Here is a 27,963-nt window from a genome sequence, read left to right as displayed (position 1 = left end):
TCCAACGTTTCAAAACCGACACCGACGAAAAGGACTGTCGGATGTGAACACAAGCAGACGACGTTGTGAGAGTTGTCCCCCTTGAACGCAGATTAATCCGCGCGCGTGAAATGCTATGTAAGATAGATTTATCTTACATAGCTATCTTACATGGGCAAACTCTATCCAACATGGCGAGATATGAGAGAAGTGTCATTCCATGACACCCATCGTGTACACAATGTGACGTCGTGTACACAATGTGACGTCTTGTACCTAGTTTGAAGTCATTGTGTTACCCATAGAAACAGCGATATTTCACCGTGGAATTGTCTGTTCTATCTAAGGCACTCATTTAAAATCATTTTCATGGTATTTAGATCGATGTAAATGACAGGACTTTGCATACAAACATCACATGGAGCGATAGCGTGATATGTTTTCATGTCAAACTATGTCATATCTATAAAATACCAAACTAAGACATGTTTTCATTTAAAACTATGTCAAAAACTATGTCATCTCTATAAAATACTAAAGTGAGACAATAGATGAGCCCTTAAATATCATCAACAAGAGAATAGTGATAGCTTAGTTATATACATTAACATATTGTAAACATCATTGTCCCTGTAACACGACTGTGGTTAATTTCCTGTCAATAGGTTATACCAGTATAATTACACATCGTTACTGTCATCAAACAGGTATCTTCTTGGATCAGATTCGTCAGGTCGTACATAACCTATGTCTCTCACGTGTGATCATAGCATCTCCTCCGATCGATATGTGGTTCACTGTCGGCATCAAAGGACATGCAACATGCTTTTCATTGCTTTACCGTTATTTTGGAGAAAGCAAATTATCATCGAGGTTTTTCATTTATAAAAGACATTATATGTATCCTGCTGTGGTAGATGGACATTTTTTTAAATTACATTATTTCCAAAACTACTCTGACAAAATATTAGAATTCCATCAGATTAGCCATAGTCATGTTACTATGTTGATCCGTATTTTCATTAATAACATATATGCATGGTCTTTGATGTAAAGAAATTGGAAAATATATTTGTGGTATCATTGAAGAAACATTTTAATTAATTTGAAAGCTCATTGAACGGACGAGTATCATGTGAAAATCCATAGGCGTCATCTGATCGGTCTGGGAAGCTGTCTTAATGATGAATACATTTGTATAAGGTTATACATTTATATAGGTATCATCTACACAAACAGGTAGATAGTCTATAGATATATATCATCTACACAAATAGGTAGATGGTATATAGATACAATGTAGGTATCATCTACACAAACAGGTAGATAGTCTATAGATAGATATCATCTACACAAACAGGTATATAGTCTATATATAGGTATCATCTACACAAACAGGTATATACGTCTACTGACAGGTATCATCTACACAAACAGGTAGATAGTCTATAGATATATATCATCTACACAAATAGGTAGATGGTATATAGATACAAGGTAGGTATCATCTACACAAACAGGTAGATAGTCTATAGATAGGTATCATCTACACAAACAGGTAGATAGTCTATATATAGATATCATCTACACAAACATGTACATGTATATACATGTACGTCTATAGACAGGTATCATCTACACAAACAGGTAGATAGTCTATAGATAGGTATCATCTACACAAACAGGTAGATAGTCTATATATAGATATCATCTACACAAACATGTACATGTATATACATGTACGTCTATAGACAGGTATCATCTACACAAACAGGTAGATAGTCTATAAATAGGTATCATCTACACAAACAGGTAGATAGTCTATAGATAGATATCATCTACACAAACATGTATATACATGTACGTCTATAGACAGGTATCATCTACACAAACAGGTAGATAGTCTATAGATACCATCTACACAAACAGGTAGATAGTCTATAGATAGATATCATCTACACAAATAGGTAGATAGTCTATAGACAGGTATCATCTACACAAACAGGTAGATAGTCTATAAATAGGTATCATCTACACAAACAGGTAGATAGTCTATAGATAGATATCATCTACACAAATAGGTAGATAGTCTATAGACAGGTATCATCTACACAAACAGGTAGATAGTCTATAAATAGATATCATCTACACAAACAGGTAGATAGTCTATAGACAGGTATCATCTACACAAACAGGTAGATAGTCTATACATAGGTATCATCTACACAAACAGGTAGATAGTCTAAAGATAGGTATCATCTACACAAACAGGTAGATAGTCTATAGATAGATATCATCTACACAAATAGGTAGATAGTCTATAGACAGGTATCATCTACACAAACAGGTAGATAGTCTATAAATAGATATCATCTACACAAACAGGTAGATAGTCTATAGACAGGTATCATCTACACAAACAGGTAGATAGTCTATACATAGGTATCATCTACACAAACAGGTAGATAGTCTAAAGATAGGTATCGTCTACACAAACAGGTAGATAGTCTATACATAGGTAGTTACATGTATCTACACAGTTAGATACGTCTATCGACAGGTACATTGTAGATATCTACATTGAGGGAAGATACGTCTATAGACAGAAAATAGTCTGTATATAGGTAGATACGCTTATAGAAAAGGTATATATATCTAGACAGACAGGTAAGTACGTCTAAAGACAGGTAGATATCTATACAGACAGGTAAATACGTCTAAAGACAGGTAGATATCTACAGACAGGTAAATACGTCTAAACACAGGTAGATATCTACACAGACAGGTAAATACGTCTAAACACAGACAGAGGTAGATATATGCACAGCAGGTAGATATGATCGTCGGTCATGGATATTTTTTCATTGTCACGATATTCCAACAGATTGAAATGCTTATAAAATCTATGGCGGGGAACTTATGACGGGCGCCGTGTTTCCTCTAACTTCCCATGTCGGATATCTATATCAAATTTAAACAGTGTCATGTTATTACCTCTATTTCATGAATCCGCCAGTTAATCTCAAAAGTTACAATCAAGGATACAAAATCGCGTTTAATCCGGTAAAAAATCGGATTGAAAATAGCTGTCGGGTAAAATACAAAACATGGATTATAAAGCAAAAACAATCGAAATGCTATTTTTCCGCCCTTCGTATTTGTACCGCTTGGTACACACACTTGGTATTTTCATCAACCAAGGCCACCATGTTCGAAATTGGTTAATGAAGTGGTGGAACGATGTAGGAAAGTGTTTGGAGGCAAATTATTATTAACTTGGCGTGAATTAGTGATTGGACCATTTAAATGGGATATATAATACACAAACTGTAAGTGCAAACTGTTGTAATCAAGTTCATCTATATAAATAATGATCATGATATTATTGTATCTTTCTTTCCTGAAATCAGGGCAGAACTTGAGGAGTGTCAAATAGAGTTTGGTTGTTAAAGGTCGTCAGAACAGAAAAGCTAGATTTGTACAGTCCTAACAGAATTGTTAACGGGGAACTGTCGACGGAAAATCGGTCAATAATGTTTCCCCTTATAATCGGTGAAATTCATATTGTTCCTGAAGGAGACGTGTTGTGTTTGAAAGGATTCAATCATATCTGTTTCCCGTCTTTAAATGTGTAGGAGTTGTCGACCTTCGTACACAACATCACTAGAGTCAGAACCATCATCAACAGCTGAAATATAAAATATTCAGAGCTTTATCTAATACAGAAACATATGGAGCCATTTTTAACAATGGTCTTTTATATAAATTACAGACATAAGATAACTAAATTAGCCATTATATGACGATGGAAAATGTATAATCGACATTTACGACCATATCAAGTATCTATATACCAGAGGTCACTTGTTCAAAAGGTGATTAGGCTTATCACAGTTTAACAATTTCTAAATCCCGATAAAATCATTTCTGATAAAACTAACCAGACAAAATTTTACGAAACTTTAACAATCGTCAGTCTCTTCCATCTTTCTATCTTAAGGAATATACACACATAGGTTTTGAATCGAGTGATTAAGCTTTTAACCTTTTGAACAGCTAGGCCCAGGTTGACATTGTATTTGTGAAGTCACTAAACGTTAAACATGCGATGTTGGTTTTACACGCACATCCTTCCAAACCTACATTTCTTACCTGACAAAACACGATAGCAGATGCTACACCAATAATCACACACTCATATCGATAGAATAGGTCCTCTATGGCGCCCTTACAGCCCTGTAGATGAAACAAAATGTTTTACATCCAATAATCTCTAATTATATTATTCGGCCTCGTAAAATAGAACATCGGTCGATTCCCATTACCTCGTGTCAAATTTTCTTGACTATTGCACAGACACCCATGATATACTTATTTTATTGCATAATCAGTAAAACACACTTAGAATCACTGAAATCTCAACTTTCCTGTAGGCCTAGAAGTCGCCATGACTGTCATCTGGCAGTATTTACTTAAGCATTGAACGGCTTTCAGTTGGCATTCATATTGACTATGAATGACAATTTTTATTTGTCATGCGATTTTTGTTTTGAAATTTTCAAATTCAAATTTCCCGCGCTTACCAGTAGCAGAGATCACTTCCTGTTGGCAGTTGATAGGCTGGTGAACTCGCAACTGAATTGGTAGGGTTATATAGTGGCAGTGCCATACAATGGTAAATATATCTGAGTGACTTAGACGCTTGAAAGTGTAGGACGAAATTCTGAAACGTCACAGGTGTTAAATAGTTCGCATGTTACCAAATTCAAAAGCGTCATTGGTGTTCATTAGTTCGCACGTGACCGAGCAATAGTCATTTTAACCGTGCAATAATTCAAAATATAGCTTATGTTCAGAGTTAAGGAAAATCAAACGCATACTTAGAATACAATATAACTTTTATATGAGGAATTTCCGAAAGGGGATTAGCACACATTAAGTCATGGAAGCATTGAAACTCCTTATTGAAGCTTCCGTGACTGAAAGTGTGCTAATCTAATTTTTATCTTCAAAGTACGCCATTTGTTATTCAAGAGGAAACCAGTTTAAGATTAAGACCAGTTCGAAAAATAGTCTGACATTAAAAAACAAAAACCAAAATCAGTTTATTTGTAAGGAATTCGTCCAAAATATGTGTAAAACATTGTATATTTTTTATAACCAGACACTTGATCAACACTTTTTGGAGTTTTGTTAAAAAAAAAAAAAAATGAAAAAAAATTTAATTACTTTGTAATATGTTCCAGGACATTTGGTCGGTAAATGGAAGGATTTGCGACACTGTAGCAATATACCATCCGTAAATTTCGTTTTTGGATTTGATGTCCGGATGGCGTTAATTCACGGCGTCAATTACCTCAACCGACTCCAAAACGTCATGTGAAGAACGTGATAGCCACTTAAGGACAATAACATACTGCCTCATTAAGGACACGAAATATCGTAAAGTGACCTAGGCCACAAAGATAGTGTCCTGTCTTCTTCTTAAACCTTACATAATCTAGAGTTCGAAAACACTTTGTTTTGAAATTCCTAAAACGAAGTAAGATTACCCCCTGAGTAATCCCTTATTTGGGATTTTAATTACCGTTAGGAAGGCGTTGTCCGCTGTAGGGCTGTACACACAGTTCTGTAGGGTAGATGTGTCGTTACTCGAGGGAGAAGGTCTACAGCACGCGGGAGGGATCACCATAGCGACCGACGAGTCCACAGTCCGGTTCCATTTTGTAGCATTGGTAACGAAATCCTTGTAGTCGTAAAATCCACAGCATTCCATCTACAACACATTAAAAAAAATAACAATAGACCTTTTGTTCCTTAGGGTTAAAGTTGTATCATCTGCATGAGGAAAGACTTTTGATTCAAAGTCAGTATGTGGAACTTTAATTCCAGAGATATCCGAGCTCTTTAAAATCATACTTCCAAGAGCCTCCGCGGCAATAACACAAACCTCCTCGGGATAGGACATCCTTACCGAGTTCCGAACAGGGAAGAATCAATTCCCATTGATTTTAACAGAACATGAAATATTTGTAAAACTTCATCCAATACACAAAATCTTCCCCAAAACCAAATGTTTCCAGTGCTTCAAACATATTAATTGGATACTCGGTCGAAAGCCTTATAATCCGCGAATATTTGAACGATCGAATAAAATGTTTTCTACAGTATAGTTTGTTTTCTTAGAAATTCATATTGACTTGATTTTAATTTCAATTTTGAATTTTGATTTCCTGTCGTAGTTGTACTGTGATGAATATTAATAATATGTGATCAATTCGCATCCATGTACGTAAAACATTACGATCCAGGTATTCATATCATCCAATAGACGGCCTGCATAGATTAGGTAAATTCATTGTACAGGCAAATAAACAGAGAACGATTTAATATGTGTTTAATTATATTGCAAATTTATTGATAGTATATTTATATGTTTTAAAAGTGGAAAGATTATTCGACACAAGTAATAAATATCACCATATATAAGTGTTACGATGTAGATTGAACTTTATATTACGTACCTTATGTAATATGTATATCATGTATGTTAATGTTGATCTCAAATATGGTATCCTTTGTATTTTGTACAATATGAAGCTGTCAAGCCAAAGGTAATAAAATGAATTGAATTGAATTGACCTGTCACTATGCTTTTCTGTTACATCGGTTGACCATTCCAAGTGCAAGCTACATTTTGTATATGAAAATGAGAGGCTTCGTTGGGGATAAAACCTGGGTTAATGTGTGTTCGGGGCGAACTCGTTTGAAAAGTGAGGAATAGTGAGGCAGGTTTTAATTGTAAATAGGGTACATACATTCAGTCAGTCGGTAGAGCGATGGAGCAGTAAGCAGAGGGTCGCGGGTTCAACCCCTTGTGGAGGCACTAAATTCGCTTTCCTGTTATATATATCATGAAAATATTGTTGTATCGTCTGCCCTTTTACGTTGTTAGTAGCAAAGAAATATGGCAGTAGAATACTGATGCCATTATTAAGTGCACGATCATTTGGAATCCAACAATGCAAAGTAAAGATAATGAAATTCACATCAGGACAAACAATAAACAATTCTGTCTGACAGTGTTCGAAAGTAAAGGTGGTCCGATGGCCAGAGGCTATAGAAAACCTGATCGGTCTATGTAAAATTTCTTAGTGTTGGCCCCAATGGCTATGAAAAGTTTGAGTCCTGACATACATTACAATTCATGTAAACAACATTCCAATATTTTCTGACAAATGATGATATTTAATCAGAGCTTAAAATAGAGGTTTTTTTTAACCCATAATAGCGTGTTATTACTGGATGATGCAAGCGTTTGCGTGACAGTAATGCTACTTTTCAACAATATGTTTACAAAATGGGTCTATGGAAAAATGACTTGGGCTATGGGATTTCAATTTTCTGTATACATACTGTCTAAGGAATTTTCATATATACTTTCATGTATAGATGTTTAGATGTAATACATAGTTTATGTTACAATGTTTTTACATGTTTAGATTTAGATATTTTTAAAAAGGGGGGTATAATCACCTATTATATTTTGGCCTAAATATGTGGTAGTAATAGAGAGCGCAGCTCGAACGGGCGTACTTAATGGTAGAGATGTCTCGGACCCCCCCTGTTCAAAAACTTTCTCAGTAACCGGAAACAGGAAGTCACGACAAGATCCAGTGTTGCGCAAGACTGTATTCAAAGTCACATTCTCGGGAGATTACAAAATATCAAGATTTTAAAAATATGCAAATGTTTGACTTCACACTAGTTAGAATTTGTTAATAAAATTTATCACGAACAAGTTCTTAATTTTTTTATATTCAAAACGTAACGGTATAATTTTCAACGAAAACATTTCCGGTGTTTAACGAGTGCAGCTCCGGTCCGTTCGAGTTGCATACAAGTTTACCAAATATAGCACATAAAATAAAGAGGACTTCCGAATTTTTTTGTTGCCGTCTGCTGTCCCGTCACCTTGTCATCGCTTAATCAGTCTATTTTAAGACTTATTCTACGATTAGTTTTTGTAGTAAGTTATCTAAATCATAATTCTTGTTGATATATACTTTATTACAAACCAGTGTATAGATCTGTTGGCAATACATGTATATTCATTTTGTAACGTGGGATTTACTATTCTAGTACACTAGATTATGTGTGCTTGTTTCTCGAATTCCATGGACACCGGGATTGCTGCGCTCTCACATAGGCCATGCCTAAAATTATATTATACATGTTACGGTGAGTGATTACTGTCATAGCTGCGCTCTTCTAAGGCTTTGCCTTCATTCAAATTACATTATCGCATAGGTTGGAACGCTCGACACTCGAGTAACATTGTTTAGCGCTGCAAATGAAGCTCATATATTGTGCATGTTCTGGCATTCTGTATCACCGATACGCTTCGTTTGACATGGCGTATTAGAAGCAAGCGTCTGAAGGACCATTAGTGTAATGTTCTAATGTTCATCCAGAAAAGAGGAAAATATCCGGAAAATGTTAATTGCGTTTGGGAAATCAAACAAATAAAATTCTTTTAAAAAAAAAAAAAAAAAGCACCAGTAACATAGATTACAATATAATTTATGAAAGAAAAGGGTAAAGATTTAACAAAAAAATTCATCAATCTCAGATTCCAACATAACTGCTCTAATTTGGTAATTTGAGCCATACTTGAAGCAAAAGTTTTGGGGTACCAGCAAAGTAAACGGCCATAGTGTGAAAAGTAATATGGTGAGGTGTTATTTTTTTTTTTTTTTTCTTAAAGCATACATATGAAATTTTTAATTAAGCAAAAAAAAGGGGGTCATTTTTCTGTTCATTTTTTCAGGAAAAAAATAAACGTGTATTTTTTCAAATCAATTTTTCACTAAAAATAACATGTTTTTCGTATAAAAATAGCCATATTTTTGTTAACCACCCAAAGAATCTTCTCTTTTTTAAATAATTATGAATGATATTGCTCATACTGATGATATAAATAAGATATAAACTTCTGTTTATGCTTGAGGTGAATATTATCGGGGAAAGATAAAATCTACCAAAGTCCTTAAAAATATGGTTCAGCTATTAATTAATACGTATCTTTATGTGGCCCTGGTAGTAAAACGAACGTGGTGACATATGTTTTTTATGTACTTTTTGTGATAAGAGCATAATTAACATTGAAATAAAAATAAAATTAAGGAGATCTATCAGAGGAAACCCGAAGGGTCGGTCTACCTTAAGTAACAACGTAACATGTACCTTAGTCGATTTATCTAAAAACGTATCGATGGCCTTCACATAATCAATATTTCATTTCAACATATCTAATGGTCGAAAGGACATCAAGCTTATTGATGCCGATGTTAAAGCTCTCTCCATAAGATAATAGATGTATTAAATATAATTTCCAGTAATAATAAGGAATGGAAATACAGTGTATACTAGTATATAGAAATTTTATATCTGTACATATACATGTTGATGTTCAGTTTTGTTTGGTCATAGTCTCAGTTTGTTGTGAAATAAAAGGATATCAGCGCATGGTTTCTATGCCGGAGAGAGACAAGTGTTAATAGATACCACAGTTTCCAGCTTCAGTGTTTATCAGGTAAATATATTTACTCATCAATTGCTCAAACACTCACATACATGTATATAGAAATGGATAATAAAAGCTCTGGAAATAGTATCTTTACTCATCCAAATAACTGTTTAGATAAGATTTGGTTTGGTTTGGTTTATTTAGTTTAACGCCCTATTAACAGCTAAGGTCATTTAAGGACGGCCTCCTGTGCGTGTGACATGCATGCGTGTGGTGAGTGCGTACGTGTGTTTTGGGAGGCTTCGGTATGTTCGTGTTAAGTCTCTTTGTGATAGGCCGGAACTGTTGCCGATTTATAGTGCTACCTCACTGAAGCATACTGCCGAAGACACCCAGCAGCACACCCCACCCGCTCACATTATACTGACAACGGGCGAACCAGTCGTCCCACTCCAAATATGCTGAGCGCTAAGCAGGAAAAGCAACTACCATTTTTAAAGACTCTGGTATGTCTCGGCTAGGGGACAGGACCCAAAACCTTCCTCACAGCGGCCAACGCTCAACTAAAGGCCAAAAGTGAGGCATTGTCAAGGGAGACATTATGAGGAAGAAAGTTGTTAAGAAAGAAGAGAAAAGATAAGATCCCAAATTTAGTCGCCTCTTACGATCATGCAATGGGGGCAGCAGGTACAATTCTTACGCCCTACCTGCAGGGCAGGTTTAGATAAGATCATTCATTATTGAATCATTCAAAAGCGAAGTGATATAATTATGTATTAAGTCAACCTGTAAGTCATGCGAGTTACTGACAGTAAATAGATCCGTAATAACTTCATAACTAATGTGATCATATTTACTTGATATAAGTTGCCATGGATATTCATACATAACAATAATTGAAAATCAATATATGGAATATAATGGGAACGAGCCCTTGAATATCGAATCATAGGGAAAGCAGGGAGGTTACTATATGGAAATGGAAAATTAACAATAGGAAAATTGAAATATTCATTCTTATGGTATAGCTTATTTACATGCTGTCCCTGCTGTTTACGTTTTAAGTAAAGATCGAGGTTGAGCAGCTGATGTTGAAGTGTCTACGTCGTCCTTGATTTCAAGTTCTTTGGGGTATATCCGATTGACGTGACCAATTAAGTTTTTGAAATTATAAATCGTCAGTATGTCTACAGGTGAAAATGAAGGACTTTCAAGGCCCCTGTTACCTGTCTTAGAAGCTCTTCGATATAATCGAATAAACAAATTGATATAATCAGCTTCGTATGAAAAATCAAGTCGACCAACAGAAGGAACTTTTTGTTTCTATTCCTACAAAGTTCCACAAGGTCGGTATAAACACCATATTGACCAAATTAAATGTCTTTAATTATTATATTGGATATGAAACAAACCTGTCTTCAAAGGGTGCATTATATTTATCTTAAAACCAGGAAAATTTATATTGGAGCATTGTGACGTCACACTGATTATTATTTCATAAACGCAATATTAACTCGGTATTTTCTAATATGAAATAATAGGGCACTTTTTCATATTATGTCATCTTCCTAACGTCATTTTGTATATTACTGGAATCGGTGACGTCACAAAAAGGTCCACATGATAAAAAGGTTGATTTGAAGCCTTACAAAGGAAGAATGCAGAGTAAATGTTAATAAGTCACATGCTACTTTACAAACATGGATTTTCAGTATTTATATACCTCTTGCTGAAAGTTGTTGTAGTGGTAGGTGAAAAAGTCCTCACTGTTCAGAATACCATCATATCTCTCCGCTATCTTCTCAATCACAGATTCCTCCATGTTCTGTTCCCACTGAAAACCAGGATTATACATATATGTAGTTGATATCTTGATTTGGTATTAAACTCGATTTTTAGTGTGAGGATGACATTATGAATGCATATAACAAGTTAATTTAAACTTAAATATCACATCTTATTATCTTGAACTTAGACCATATCACATGATTTATGATCAGATTATGAGAAATTGAAACAATATTTTTCATTTGGCAGGTACCAGCATCAATTTTAACAGATTGGTCATGTTACCATGTGTTTGAAGACCACACCAAGAACTGTAGCTGCAACTTCAATGGCCATAACGAGTGAAAGCAGCGTCACATACTATAAATAGAAACAACATTATATTTAACGTTATCGGTATTCCTTATTTATCAATACGGACAGATGTTATACTACATAAAGGTAGAATTTCTCGACATATGTTATACTACATAAAGGTAGCATTTCTCGACAGATGTTATACTACATAAAGGTAGCACTTCTCGACAGATGGTATTTACAAACAGGTGGATGTTATAGACAGGTAATAGTTACAAACGGGGGGATGTTATAGACAGGTAATAGTTACAAACGTGGGGATGTTATAGACAGGTAGTAGGCACAAACGGGGGGATGTTATAGACAGGTAATAGTTACAAACGGGGGATGTTATAGACAGGTAGTAGGCACCAACGGGTGGTTGTTATAGACAGGTAGTAGTTATAGACTGGTGGTAGTTATAGACTGGTGGTAGATATAGACAGGTGTAGTTATAGACAGGTTGTAGATATAGACAGGTGATAGTTATAGACAGGTGGTAGATATAGACAGGTTGTAGATATAGACAGGTGATAGTTATAGACAGGTGGTAGATATAGACAGGTGGTAGATATAGACTGGTGGTAGGTATAGACTGGTGGTAGATATAGACAGGTGGTAGATATAGACAGGTGGTAGATTTAGACAGGTGGTAGTTATAGACAGGTGGTAGATTTAGACAGGTGGTAGATATAGACAGGTGGTAGATATAGACAGGTGGTAGTTATAGACAGGTGGTAGATATAGACAGGTGGTAGATTTAGACAGGTGGTAGATATAGACTGGTGGTAGATATAGACAGGTGTTAGTTATAGACAGGTGGTAGATATAGACAGGTGGTAGATATAGACAGATTGAAGTTATAGACAGGTGGTAGTTATAGACAGTGGTTGTTATAGACAGGTGGTAGATATAGACAGGTGGTAGTTATAGACAGGTGGTAGATTTGGACAGGTGGTAGATTTAGACAGGTGGTAGTTATAGACAGGTGGTAGTTATAGACTGGTGGCTGCTAAAAACAGGTGGTAGATATAGACAGGTAGTAGGTATAGACAGGTGGTAGATATAGACAGGTGGTAGGTATAGACAGGTGGTAGCTATAAACAGGTAGTTGTTATAGACTGGTGGTAGATATAGACAGGTGGTAGGTATAGACAGGTGGTAGCTATAAACAGGTAGTTGTTATAGACTGGTGGTAGATATAGACAGGTGGTAGCTATAAACAGGTAGTTGTTATAGACTGGTGGTAGATATAGACAGGTGGTAGCTATAAACATGTAGTTGTTATAGACTGGTGGTAGATATAGACAGGTAGTTGTTATAGACAGGTGGTAGATATAGACAGGTGGTAGGTATAGACAGGTGGTAGGTATAGACAGGTGGTAGATATAGACAGGTGGTAGATATAGACAGGTGGTAGTTATAGACTGGTGGTAGGTATAGACAGGTGGTAAATATAGACAGGTGGTAGATATAGACTGGTGGTAGGTATAGACAGGTGGTAAATATAGACAGGTAGTTGTTATAGACAGGTGGTAGATATAGACAGGTGGTAGATATAGACAGGTGGTAGGTATAGATATGTGGTAGATATAGACAGGTAGTAGGTATAGACAGGTGGTAGATATAGACAGGTAGTTGTTATAGACTGGTGGTAGATATAGACAGGTGGTAGATATAGACAGGTAGTTGTTATAGACAGGTGGTAGGTATAGACAGGTGGTAGGTATAGACAGGTGGTAGATTTAGACAGGTGGTAGATATAGACAGGTGGTAGATATAGACAGGTAGATGTTATAGACTGGTGGTAGATATAGACAGGTGGTAGGTATAGACAGGTGGTAGATATAGACAGGTGGTAGATATAGACAGGTGGTAGGTATAGACAGGTGGTAGGTATAGACAGGTGGTAGGTATAGACAGGTAGTTGTTATAGACTGGTGGTAGATATAGACAGGTGGTAGATATAGACAGGTGGTAGGTATAGACAGGTGGTAGGTATAGACAGGTGGTAGGTATAGACAGGTGGTAGGTATAGACAGGTGGTAGGTATAGACAGGTAGTTGTTATAGACTGGTGGTAGATATAGACAGGTGGTAGATATAGACATGTGGTAGTTATAGACATGTGGTAGTTATAGACAGGTGGTAGTTATAGACAGGTGGTAGGTATATATGGGTGGTAGATATAGACAGATGGTAGATGTTATAGACAGGTGGTAGATATAGACATGTGGTAGATATAGACATGTGGTAGTTATAGACAGGTGGTAGTTATAGACAGGTGATAACTATAGACAGGTGGTAGTTATAGACAGGTGGTAGGTATATATGGGTGGTAGATATAGACAGATGGTAGATGTTATAGACAGGTGGTAGATATAGACAGGTGGTAGATATAGACAGGTGGTAGGTATAGACAGGTGGTAGATATAGACAGGTGGTAGATATAGACAGGTAGTTGTTATAGACAGGTGGTAGATATAGACAGGTGGTAGATATAGACAGGTAGTTGTTATAGACTGGTGGTAGATATAGACAGGTAGTTGTTATAGACAGGTGGTAGATATAGACAGGTGGTAGTTATAGACAGGTAGTTGTTATAGACAGGTGGTAGGTATAGACAGGTGGTAGATATAGACAGGTGGTAGATTTAGACAGTGGTAGTTATAGATAGATGGTAGATATAGACAGGTAGTTGTTATAGACTGGTGGTAGATATAGACAGGTGGTAAGTATAGATAGGTGGTAGGTATAGACTGGTGGTAGGTATAGATAGGTGGTAGATATAGACAGGTGGTAGTTATAGACAGGTGGTAGCTATAAACAGGTAGTTGTTATAGACTGGTGGTAGATATAGACAGGTAGTTGTTATAGACTGGTGGTAGATATAGACAGGTGGTAGGTATAGACAGGTAGTTGTTATAGACTGGTGGTAGATATAGACAGGTGGTAGGTATAGACAGGTAGTAGGTATAGACAGGTGGTAGATATAGACTGGTGGTAGATATAGACAGGTGGTAGGTATAGACAGGTAGTAGGTATAGACAGGTGGTAGATATAGACAGGTGGTAGATATAGACAGGTGGTAGATATAGACAGGTAGTTGTTATAGACTGGTGGTAGGTATAGACAGGTGGTAGATATAGACAGGTGGTAGATATAGACAGGTAGATGTTATAGACAGGTGGTAGATATAGACAGGTGGTAGATATAGACAGGTGGTAGATATAGACAGGTGGTAGATATAGACAGGTGGTAGATATAGACAGGTGGTAGATATAGACAGGTGGTAGATATAGACAGGTGGTAGATATAGACAGGTGGTAGGTATAGACTGGTGGTAGATATAGACAGGTGGTAGATATAGACAGGTGGTAGGTATAGACAGGTGGTAGATATAGACAGGTAGTTGTTATAGATAGGTGGTAGATATAGACAGGTGGTAGATATAGACAGGTGGTAGATATAGACAGGTGGTAGATATAGACAGGTGGTAGGTATAGACAGGTGGTAGATATAGACAGGTGGTAGATATAGATAGGTGGTAGATATAGACAGGTAGTTGTTATAGACAGGTGGTAGGTATAGACAGGTGGTAGATATAGACAGGTGGTAGATATAGACAGGTGGTAGGTATAGACAGGTGGTAGATATAGACAGGTAGTTGTTATAGATAGGTGGTAGATATAGACAGGTGGTAGATATAGACAGGTGGTAGATATAGACAGGTGGTAGATATAGACAGGTGGTAGATATAGACAGGTGGTAGGTATAGACTGGTGGTAGATATAGACAGGTGGTAGATATAGACAGGTGGTAGGTATAGACAGGTGGTAGATATAGACAGGTAGTTGTTATAGATAGGTGGTAGATATAGACAGGTGGTAGATATAGACAGGTGGTAGATATAGACAGGTGGTAGATATAGACAGGTGGTAGGTATAGACAGGTGGTAGATATAGACAGGTGGTAGATATAGATAGGTGGTAGATAGACAGGTAGTTGTTATAGACAGGTGGTAGCTATAGACAGGTGGTAGATATAGACAGGTGGTAGATATAGACAGGTGGTAGGTATAGACAGGTAGTTGTTATAGACAGGTGGTAGATATAGACAGGTGGTAGATATAGACAGGTGGTAGTTATAGACAGGTGGTAGGTATAGACAGGTGGTAGATATAGACAGGTAGATGTTATAGACTGGTGGTAGATATAGACAGGTGGTAGATATAGACAGGTAGTTGTTATAGACAGGTGGTAGATATAGACAGGTGGTAGATATAGACAGGTGGTAGATATAGACAGGTGGTAGATATAGACAGGTGGTAGGTATAGACAGGTGGTAGATATAGACAGGTGGTAGATATAGACAGGTGGTAGATATAGACAGGTAGTTGTTATAGACTGGTGGTATATATAGACAGGTAGTTGTTATAGACAGGTGGTAGATATAGACAGGTAGTTGTTATAGACAGGTGGTAGATATAGACAGGTGGTAGATATAGACAGGTAGTTGTTATAGACTGGTGGTATATATAGACAGGTAGTTGTTATAGACAGGTGGTAGATATAGACAGGTAGTTGTTATAGACAGGTGGTAGATATAGACAGGTGGTAGATATAGACAGGTGGTAGATATAGACAGGTAGTTGTTATAGACAGGTGGTAGATATAGACAGGTGGTAGATATAGACAGGTGGTATATATAGACAGGTAGTTGTTATAGACAGGTGGTAGATATAGACTGGTGGTAGATATAGACAGGTGGTAGATATAGACTGGTGGTAGGTATAGACAGGTGGTAGATATAGACAGGTGGTAGATATAGACAGGTGGTAGATATAGACAGGTGGTAGGTATAGACAGGTGGTAGATATAGACAGGTGGTAGGTATAGACAGGTGGTAGATATAGACAGGTGGTAGGTATAGACAGGTGGTAGATATAGACAGGTAGATGTTATAGACAGGTGGTAGGTATAGACAGGTAGATGTTATAGACAGGTGGTAGATATAGACTGGTGGTAGATATAGACAGGTGGTAGGTATAGACAGGTGGTAGGTATAGACAGGTAGATGTTATAGACAGGTGGTAGGTATAGACAGGTAGATGTTATAGACAGGTGGTAGATATAGACTGGTGGTAGATATAGACAGGTGGTAGGTATAGACAGGTGGTAGGTATAGACAGGTAGATGTTATAGACAGGTAGTTGTTATAGACAGGTGGTAGGTATAGACAGGTGGTAGCTATAGACAGGTGGTAGATATAGACAGGTGGTAGGTATAGATAGGTGGTAGATATAGACAGGTAGTTGTTATAGACAGGTGGTAGATATAGACAGGTGGTAGATATAGACAGGTGGTAGGTATAGACAGGTAGATGTTATAGACAGGTGGTAGGTATAGACAGATGTTCCATACAGACTGTTAGTGTATCCTGGTGGCATTGCTGTCTCTTAGACATGAATGACTTCTAATCATTCTTTGTGATTAATTCATCTCAATAAATATCCTGAAAAAAAATCCTAGAACTTACCACTCCTAGCAATACTGGACTTTCTGTCGCAGCAGCGATTACACCATATATTCCGAAGGCTAATACGCATGCGCCACCAGCAATGACAATATATGCTCCATTCCTGACGAACGACTGATCGACCACTGAAAACTCCTCAAGATGTGTTAGTCCAATAAAACTAGGGTTATCAAAGGCGATCCCACAGACCCATGCCTAACGCTATGGCACCAATCACCTGGTTAAATCAAAAATAGAGTAAGTTATCTAATACATACGTTACTATGGCACCAATCACCTGGTTAAATAAAAAATAAAGTAATTCAACTAATGTACACGTTACTATGGCAGATTAAGTAAAAAATGTATGCTTCTTATGTGTTTGATATTTCTATCAAAACATTGACTAACGATTTTGAAATATCATTTTGACAAACATGAAATTGCACCTATTACTCAGAGACATAGGGTTATACAGAGGTCATATCTACTTATATACTACAGAACCATAGTTCTCAAATGACGGAGTAAGTACAATAATAGGTCTCGAACCTTATCCATTCTAACATGTATCTCATTTTAGCCCTTCTTAGACCTCATTATTTTGATCTCTGTTAATAATTCCTATGAAAATTCCTAAAAAGTGGATATGACATCGGGCGAAGTCTTTATAAGCCATCTCTCAATCAATTCCGGCATATTAGTTATTTTCACAAAACAGTTTTGATATACATCATGATACTGTATAGTATTTATTTCTGTAAGTCATCGACGTTTACTACACTGTGAGGTTTATTTTTACAAATTGAGTTGGCAGCTCGAGGAAACGTGACATCAGATTTTATAGCTTGATAAATAGGTCACCAGAGGTAAACACAATGGATTGGTGATCAATTATACAGTTAATACATTAACACAACACTACCGGCACTGTTGGCGAGTTTACGTAACACTAACGTACGTGAAATTGAAGGGAACAATGCTTACGCTATACCAACTTTATTGTTATTGGGAAAATCATACGGAAGTGTACAGAAAACAGTACATCTAATTCATAATCGATAACACGAAGGCGAAATATGATCAAAATATCAATCTGTTTGAAGGCCCTTGAGGGTAAAATATTATCAAAATATAGATATGTTTGAAGGCCCTTGAGGGTAAAATTATCAAAATGTATTCATGTTTGAAGGCCCTTGATGGTCAAATATTATTAAAATGTATTCATGTTTGAAGGCCCTTGAGGGTAAAATATCAAAATATAGATATGTTTCGAGATCCTTGAGGGTAAAATATTATCAAAATATAGATATGTTTCGAGACCCTTGAGGGTAAAATATTATCAAAATATAGATATGTTTCGAGACCCTTGGGATTTTCATTTGCAACCAAGCAATATCCACTTTTTGTGCCTTTTTTAATTCAATATTCAAAATACTGAAATTTACTCCGTCGCCTCCTAGTATCAAAACTTGACACTAGATGGGACCAAGCAGCTGTACAATGTCCCTGAAATCACTGACGAGTCCTAGAAAGAAGGAACATCTGTAGGATTCCCCTAACATCACTGACGAGTCCTAAACGGACTTAACAACTGTATGATAACCCTAACATTACTCAAGAGTCCTCGAAGGACGAAACAGATGCATGATGTCCTTAACATCACTGGCGAGTCCTAGAAGGACGAAACAGCTGTATGATGTCCCTAACATCACAGACGAGTCCTAGAAGGACGAAACAGCTGTATGATGTCCCTAACATCACTGACGAGTCCTAGAAGGACGAAACAGCTGTATGACGTCCCTAATATCGATATCACTGACGAGTTCTAGAAGGACGTAACAGCTGTATGGTGTCCCTAACATCACTGACGAGTCCTAGAAGGACGCAACATGTTACAACCACCAGAGACTATTTATCAACCCTGTATGACACTGCGGTACCAGCTGATAACGTTACATTATTCTTACTTGTGTGCCCCTTTGTATGAACTGTCGTATTGACAGGCTTTGTTGATGATTGTTTACAATATTCACACTGCTTAAAAACTCCTGTCGACAAACTACCAGAATGACCAGCTAGGGTCACAAGGACCTAAGCATGTCTTGCAGTCTGTGCCTTTGTACTTAACCCAGTGCGCAGCATTAATAATAATAAAATCACTTTATGGTTTAAACGATTAAATCAACATTAGGTAAAATATACCCGTTATGTGGTATAAAGGCGAAAATGCCGAAAAAATAACGAAACTAAATCCCAACTCAAAACCGATTAAACAAATGCAAAACATAAACAAAATACAGATTTATAGGGAAACCCCTGATAGTGGATAAGACCAGGTACCCCAGAAGAGTCAGCGTCGTCTACTTTATTGACGACACCCACCATGCCAATCTAGGTCAAATCCGGGTTTTAGTCACAATCTACAATGGGAGTTAGGGTGGTGACATCGGAGCCACTAGTCTTCGCAACAATCATCAAATACATCTGATTTCACAATGCATAAGGGAATATTTACAACTGAAACCATGATGGCGACCATAAACTTCCCCATTGTCTTCATTAACATGCATCTCTCTAAATCTTGTGTTGTTAATTTCTCAGTCAGTAGTCGACACGGAAATCGTGATAATGGGAACAGGCCTTTAGATATCAACTGTAACCTGTAAACACCGTAGATAGGAGAGGCAGGGATGATGCTATCACAAAATGGAAACTCGACTATAAGGAAGTTAAAGACAACATACTTATCGTAAGGCTTAGTTATAACCTATCGTAAGGCTTAGTTATAAACTATCGTAAGGCTTAGTTATAACCTATCTTAAGGCTTAGTTATAACCTATCTTAAGGCTTAGTTATAACCTATCTTAAGGCTTAGTAATAACCTATCTTTAGGCTTAGTTATAACTTATCTTAAGGCTTAGTTATAACCTATCTTAAGGCTTAGTTGTAACCTATCTTAATGCTTAGTTATAACCTATCTTAATGCTTAGTTATCCTCTATAGTAAGGCTTAGTTATACGCTAACTTAAGGCTTAGTTATAAGCTATCTTAAGACTTAGTTATAACCTATCGTAAGGCTTAGTTATAAGCTATCGTAAGACTTAGTTATAAGCTATCGTAAGACTTAGTCATAAGCTATCGTAAGGCTTAGTTATAAGCTATCGTAAGGCTTAGTTATAAGCTATCGTAAGGCTTAGTTATAACCTATCGTAAGGCTTAGTTATAACCTATCTTAAGGCTTAGTTATAACCTATCTTAAGGCTTAGTTATAACCTATCTTAAGGCTTAGTTATAACATATCTTAAGGCTTAGTTATAACCTATCGTAAGACTTAGTTATAAGCTATCGTAAGACTTAGTTATAACCTATCTTAAGACTTAGTTATAAGCTATCGTAAGGCTTAGTTATAACCTATCGTAAGGCTTAGTTATAAGCTATCGTAAGGCTTAGTTATAAGCTATCGTAAGACTTAGTTATAACCTATCATAAGACTTAGTTGTAACCTATCTTAAGACTTAGTTATAAGCTATCGTAAGGCTTAGTTATAACCTATCGTAAGGCTTAGTTATAAGCTATCTTAAGACTTAGTTATAACCTATCTTAAGACTTAGTTATAAGCTATCGTAAGGCTTAGTTATAACCTATCGTAAGGCTTAGTTATAACCTATCTTAAGACTTAGTTATAAGCTATCGTAAGGCTTAGTTATAACCTATCGTAAGACTTAGTTATAAGCTATCTTAAGACTTAGTTATAAGCTGGTGGTTATGTTGAAAGTAAAGATGGCGTTAAGAGGCTATGTCGATGTCCACAATGACCTTGATTTCTAGTTCTACATGATATATCCGATCGACTTGGTCAATAAAGTGTTGATAATTAAAGAATAAACCTATAGGTTAAATTGATGGACTACGTAAGGTCTCTGTTACCTGTTCAATATAATCAGCGTCGTTTGAAAACAAAATAAGTCATCCGACAGGGGTACAGTTTGTTTCCATGGCTTTGAAAGTACTCGGTCTGGTCACTAAACTCAACAGAGATATCGATCAGATATACGGCCATTCTCGTGATTTTCCCTCGGGTGTAATTTCTATGAACCCTAGTCTTTCTTTACGAAATATGATCCCATATACATATGTAGTTCGCAAGAATGTACAATAAAGCTTTACGCATTTCGTTAAAAGAAAGTTCTCGATATTTTGGAATGGGATTGCTTGTGTTAAGAGGAGAAAACAAATTTTAATGGACAAAACGTTCTTTAGGAGCGGATATTCAAGAATAATTAAAAGATTATTGGAATGTTTGAAAATGCTCATTCCATTAAAACAACTTCTGGAGTAAACAGTATCCCAACAGGAGGTCAGTTCTGATTAAATTCTACTAAGACTGTTGGTAATGGGTTTAGAAAAAGGTTTATTTGAACAACTACACGAATCAGCAATAAAACGTTGTTGATAGGGATTCTAATGAAGACAAGAAATCTAATATAAACCAGGAAGATCCGCCTCACTAACAGGGATTGTGAAAGATTTAGATACTGAAGAATACTTGGACATTATTTCGTCTTCAGAAAAACCAGACAATGTATAAGTAGGGTTAATCTGGTTGTCAAGCAAGCCAGTTATTTTTTGTAGGAAAGCCATGTAATTGTGCTTACATACGATCATCAAAGTATACGATGTCGGAAGGCAGGGAAGATTCATACCAATCAAAAGGAAAGGAAAGCTAAATTCAATACGTTTCTTGTACTCTGACGCCACGTATTGATTCAATACGGTGGAGCTACACGACTGCCATTGATTATTGTATTAAGGATTGGAACAAGGAAATATTGGGACTATACTACAAACATATTTTACAATATTTTTATTAGCATCTTTCAATACCAATTAAAAGGTAGATCCAAAATGAAGAAAGCTACTTAGAATTTCGTCCTGATGCTTGGGCTAGGATTAAGGACTGTGATTTGCTATAAGTGTAAAGCTTATATCTGCTATTGTTAGTTGTTAGAACCTGTTGTTTGAGACAATTTAATGAAATTACCACAGGCTTTTGTTCATCATAAAAATGATAAGCGGGGGTTTATTTGATTTATTCATTTTAATGGTTGTTTTCATTCATGTCTTAAATTTATAAATCATTTCATTTATTTATTATTTTTTGATCATCATTAGTTTACTTATTTCATTATTTATCTTTATTCTCAGACAGACAGACAGACAGACAGACAGACAGACAGACAGACTTTCCTCCTTGTAAAGGTTTTACATAGATCATATATTATCTTGAGTTTACCCCCCAATGTAGTATATACATGTAGGATTAAATTTCGACCAGAATTATGGTCGCCTCTGTGACCCATTAAGATGTATTCCATCCCCTGCACGTTGCGGATTTAGACGTGTTCGATGCTAGATTATAAACCTTATGCTTATTATCCCAGTTCTTTACTGAGAACGTGGCATCACCATGACTTTGAGGTATGTTTACCTGAGCTGTTTTTTTTGTTTTTTTTTTTGTTAATGATTTAGCGTCCCTGTCCTCGCAACAGCCAGTGTCATATGAGGACGAATGTCAATGTGAGAGATAGCATAAGAAAGCAAAGCACAGAAAGGGTATATACTAACATAATACGTCCAATGTTCGTTTGTCATAACTTACAATAACAGGAACGCTTGCTATCATTATTGTCGCTTTCATGCAGTTTTTGGTAGAAGTCATCCCTCCCATCTTTGGTTGCCTGATCAACTAATTGTTACACAATGAACGTCCACTAATAAAATTCACAGCAGGTGGAGGATCTTTGTCTTTGCTTCTTCCTTATCTGGAAAGACAAATAATCTTGTATCAGTCTCAATGAAAACAAATTCAACAGATGGAGCATTTCAAATTAATCTTTTTATATACATGTACTGTACAATTGTTAAATTACACGGAGCTAATGTTTCGTGGTCGTATAAGGCGGAACTAGTTCCTGGGTGTCAAATTTCGATCAACACCGCCTTGTTTACATTCTATAGTAAACAGGCGAACGAGTTTGCACGCTTGTGTGAATATATATCAAATATTTGTAATTCAAAGCATAATTTTTGCTAGGTTTTTATTTATATATATATAGTCATTATTAAATCTATCAAACAGCTGTTGTTTCTGATAGTGAATACATTACAATATCGCTCTACATTTGCGATAAAACACTATGAGCTTTGAATAAAACGTGTTTTTCCGTCATAATGATTATTAGGAAAGTCCTGAATGATAATCGATTAATGCTTAATTGCGGAAAGATAGAATGATGTCAGATTGATGTTAATTCGTCTGGTGGTAATATCGCGACGTTTACGGAAAGTCCCGAATGATTTCCGATTGATGTTAATTCGTCTGGTGGTAATATCGCGACGTTTACGGAAAGTCCCGAATGATTTCCGATTGATGCTTAATTGCGGAAAGTCCCGAATGATGTCGAATTGATGTTAATTCGCCTGGTGGTAATATCGAGACGTTTACGGAAAGTCCCGAATGATTTCCGATTGATGCTTAATTGCGGAAAGTCTCGAATGATGTCCAATTGATGTTAATTCGCCTGGTGGTAATACAGTGACACTTACGGAAAGTCACGAATGATTTCCAATTAATGTGTTTCAATAATATTAAACACAAAAACATACTTTGGTCGGAGGAAATCTGTTTATCCGTTTGATGAAATAGATCGTTTAAAGTGCATAAACAATTAAAAAAAACACAACGGAAAATAAACCAATCTCCTTATTAAGGAATAAAAAAGGACATATAATATGTGTTGTTTATTTATACATTTCCGGTAAATAAAATCTTCTGTATATTTTTTATTAAACTAATATTATTTAATTTGAAGAACAGCAATCAGGTAGGATAAATAATAACATTATAAAAGCACAGTGATACAATACTTGATAACACAGCAGGTGAAAGTACACATAAAGGCCATGTGTAACAGGTGTCCTGGCTTATACCTGGTTGTATTGATTTAGATTTCTTGGGTGAAAAAAAGCCACGTGCCTGACATGGCGTTCTCTCGTATAACTACCGGATTACGTCATATTTGATCAGGATGTTTTCGGAGATATACGTTTGTTATTTGATTTTTTGTTACGAAAAGAGGTCTCGTTTAATAAGATATACACGTACAGCTGTATATACAAGTACCTCTGAAAGGAAGACGGCAAGCATTACTGTCAACGGTTTGTTACTTGTTGTCATACGACATACTGTCTGTGTCATAGTGTCTGTTCAGAAACATTGACGATGTAATAACGGTTGTCATTGGTTAATACACCGAAAGGAAAAAGAACCGCAATTAGATATTGGTCGGTTTACTATAGGGAATGATAGATGTTATATATAAGTTAAGTACATGGTTGTCAAATTTCAGGTTGGTCTATGGGTACACCTTTAAAAATGAATAGTTTTCTGGGTCCTGTTATATATAATAGTATCACTGGTCGGGAATGCTGAAATAAATAATTTTCATTCCGGAAAGTATCCAATCAATTTAAACTTTTATTATGTGCTATGTTATAAATTCCGGACAGCAGTCCGTTTTGTAATTAAGATCGGGAGTCTGATTTCCGGAAGAGAGAAAATAAAAACGCAATATAATACACGAGAAGAAGTTTTTGCATATATCTTAATTAATAAGACGTCCCGGATAAAAGGGATAACAGTCCGTCAATATCGTGTCCAGTGGTTGCACGGACTTCAATTTGGTCAAGGTACTGACCCCTCATTGGTCAACGGTTCCATTCCTCAGGCAGTGACAGCGTCAACAGGGCAACGTTGACTGGAGGGTTCGGCCTACGTCTTATCTACGTTCTATCGGGGAGAGGTCAAGGTCAACATAAATTTGACGAGGGTACTTAACATACAGGGATGAAATTTTCACAGACGACAGAATGGTAACCTATCTTTTAATTACACCATTATTTCATTTTTACAAAACCTTATTTCCCAACAAACCGGACACCTTCTGATTGCGGATTTCTTTGTTTTGTTATCAACATCATCATTAACAGCTTCAACAACAACAACAACAACATTATCAGCGACTGCCATGATACTAGTGTAAATATCCACCTCACATCAACACATCATAACCAACAGTACAGTCACACGAACGACTGCCATGATACTAGTGTAAATATCCACCTCACATCAACACATCATAACCAACAGTACAGTCACACGAACGAGTTTCACAAGTTGACAAAGCTGTCACTGTGAATTATCGATTTTCGGACTTGGTCATGGTATTAATTATCACAACCAAGCGAGGACACTAATGTACAATTATGGCCCTCTGTGGAGGGATATATATCCCGACACAGAGGGTCATAATAGTTTTATTATACCGAAAAAGAGCATATTTTGTGGCCTTTTTGGTGTTTAAAGCATCCTTGCTGTCCAATATCGCTGTTATTTCTACTTCTGTTGATCGGCCAAATCGTGATGACACTGCCATTTCAAAAGCCTGTGTTGTTGTTTGTGTTTTTGGAACCAGACGATAACAAACGCAAAAGAGTTCCACTGCCCGACTTCGATGCAGGCGCGTTCGATGGTTATTCATCGGGCGGAGGGGTTATACACCGGGGTATAATACTCTGCTGCCATGGTTACATGGTTATTCGACGGGTTATACCCCGGCGACGGCATTTGTCGGGGGGTATTCGATTTATAAAATGTCAGGTGATATGTTTTCATCCAATGAAAAGAATTCTAACAAAAGTGAGGTATAATAATGGGGAAGCTAGACTGGATTACCTGCCTTAGAACCATTTCTCTCCGCTAGGCTGCGGATGGTACACAAGTTACGGCAGGTAATCCAGTCTAATATGAAAACCAGGGCCTTTTTCGTCTATTGCGATTCAAACGGTTAAATGGTTATTCGTTAATCAAATAAGGCCGGACCAGGTGGTATTTTGTTGTTTTTTAGACGAACATTGTCAAAGATTTCCAATGCTTAACGAACGAACAGGCCCCAGCACTTCGTTTTAAACCCGGTTGTAACTGGAGCAAAACAATTCAGGACATACAATGAATAAAATTCCGGAATATCGTGAATGCAGGAATAGTGACAACAACAGTACAATGTTTGCTAATGGCCGCAAGCAAATAGTCAAACCTTGTCTCACACAAAAATACATACTTTACATAGACTATTATCGAAAGGGATAATGACGAAAGCAATCATCCTTACCCATACGATCTAAAAGTGATCGCCGCTGTAGGTAACATGTTTAACAAAACAAAACAAAGCCTTGTCCATACCATCCATAAATATGTAACACTCGAAATTCTGTCAACAACCGACATTTATCGCGGAAATCTTTAATCATCGAAACCATAGTCAAAGTTAATTACCGTAAGTAGCAGAAATATGAATCCACCGGTTAGAAGACCCCGGGATTTTTAAAACTTCAAAATCCTAAGTAAGTAATTCAACACTTAAGGATTGCTGTTTTGAGGTTTCAGTCACGTTGGAGTCTCGTTTCGATCCTGCATCAAAAAGTTGAAATGTACAACAAAATATGGGAATTTTATAGCAAGATTGTATCTGAAAAATGTGTCAAAATTTCGGACTTCTTATATTAGTAGATTTGTTTTTAGAAGATTTTTTTTTTTTTTTAAATGGTCCATTTGGCGGTTATTTTCAAAATTGCTGTTTCTTGCATTTTGTGCAAAGCCGAAATTTCACATTTTTGGACTTAACTGTTTTTCACTGAAATTATCATTGCGTTAGCAATTATGAATGTTTCTAATTATTTTTTGCTGTAAAACTTTTTGGGAAATTACAGGTTTTTCATTTTATTTTCACGTCTTAGTGTAACTGGAGCACTACAAAATGTTTTCCCGAAATAATGTATAATAACAAATATAAGTTCAGGACAAAAAAGTAAGCACACTGACCCCACATTTTTGTATCAGTTTTAGAAAGAAAATCTTTTTTCCATTTGTTCTGCAAAATATCTTTAAGATTTAAGAACCTTTTTTTATATTAAGCATTAAACCTAGCAAAGATGATGAAACTTTTTTGGTATCTTATACTTCAAAATTTTGGGGTTGGGGTTACATAAAATGTTATTCTGATTAAAAGTAATTGGCCGGATCAATTTAACTTCTAAATTTAAAAAGAATATGCTAGTTTTGTCACTTCCAACCAAGAACATTCATACATATCTGGGAATACAAATTTAAGATATTGCTTTCACTTGTTGTGTGTATGGTCAAAAAAGCAAAATTCACTAAAATCACATATTATGTCAAATTCTAAAATTTGATCAACAATAACTCGAAAACGAGCATACCGACATAGGATTTTCTTTTCATTTTTATATCTCTATGTTCTCTCCTATAAAATGAGATATAACATTTTAAAAAGTTTGCCATCAGAAAATTTTGACTTTTCACCAGAGCAGAACTTAAACCACCAGTCTTTTTTCGTGTATTTTCCTGAGCTGCTTATGGTTGAATATAGTATTGGTGACTGTTTTTCATTTTAGATAACATCAATTTGGAGTCAATCAATATATGAAAGTGTGATATACATGACAGTGTTTTACCTTAGTCGAGAAGAACAGTGTGATTAATCAATATATAAAATTGTGTTTTCAAGTAAACTGTACTGTATATATTGGCAACAACAACACAATAACATTTCTAACTGAAGTATGAGATTAAAAACAGACATGGAAAAGTTTACTATTACCTGAAATGTCTTGCCTGTAATTGAAGGGACGTATTCAAAGATCCTCTCTCGTCTGAACCTCGATACAAATCTC

General features: G+C 36.2%; 1 protein-coding gene across 1 annotated transcript; it reads right to left on the bottom strand.

Moving 5' to 3' along the window:
* Positions 1 to 195: 195 nt before the first annotated feature.
* LOC117316879 (tetraspanin-1-like) lies at positions 196 to 27,963 on the bottom strand. Its single transcript, XM_033871664.1, is given in 9 exon segments — positions 196 to 3,667; positions 4,132 to 4,215; positions 5,567 to 5,755; positions 11,232 to 11,342; positions 11,582 to 11,656; positions 17,170 to 17,349; positions 17,351 to 17,386; positions 22,811 to 22,973; positions 27,891 to 27,963. Coding segments are annotated over 8 exon segments (828 nt in total). The 5' UTR covers positions 22,880 to 22,973; positions 27,891 to 27,963; the 3' UTR covers positions 196 to 3,583.

Source organism: Pecten maximus, chromosome 18 (assembly GCF_902652985.1).
Source record: "Pecten maximus chromosome 18, xPecMax1.1, whole genome shotgun sequence".
In the NCBI taxonomy this organism is placed as follows: domain Eukaryota; kingdom Metazoa; phylum Mollusca; class Bivalvia; order Pectinida; family Pectinidae; genus Pecten; species Pecten maximus.
The sequence above is the reverse complement of the archived record's forward strand: the minus strand, read 5'-3'. Positions and strand labels throughout refer to the sequence as shown.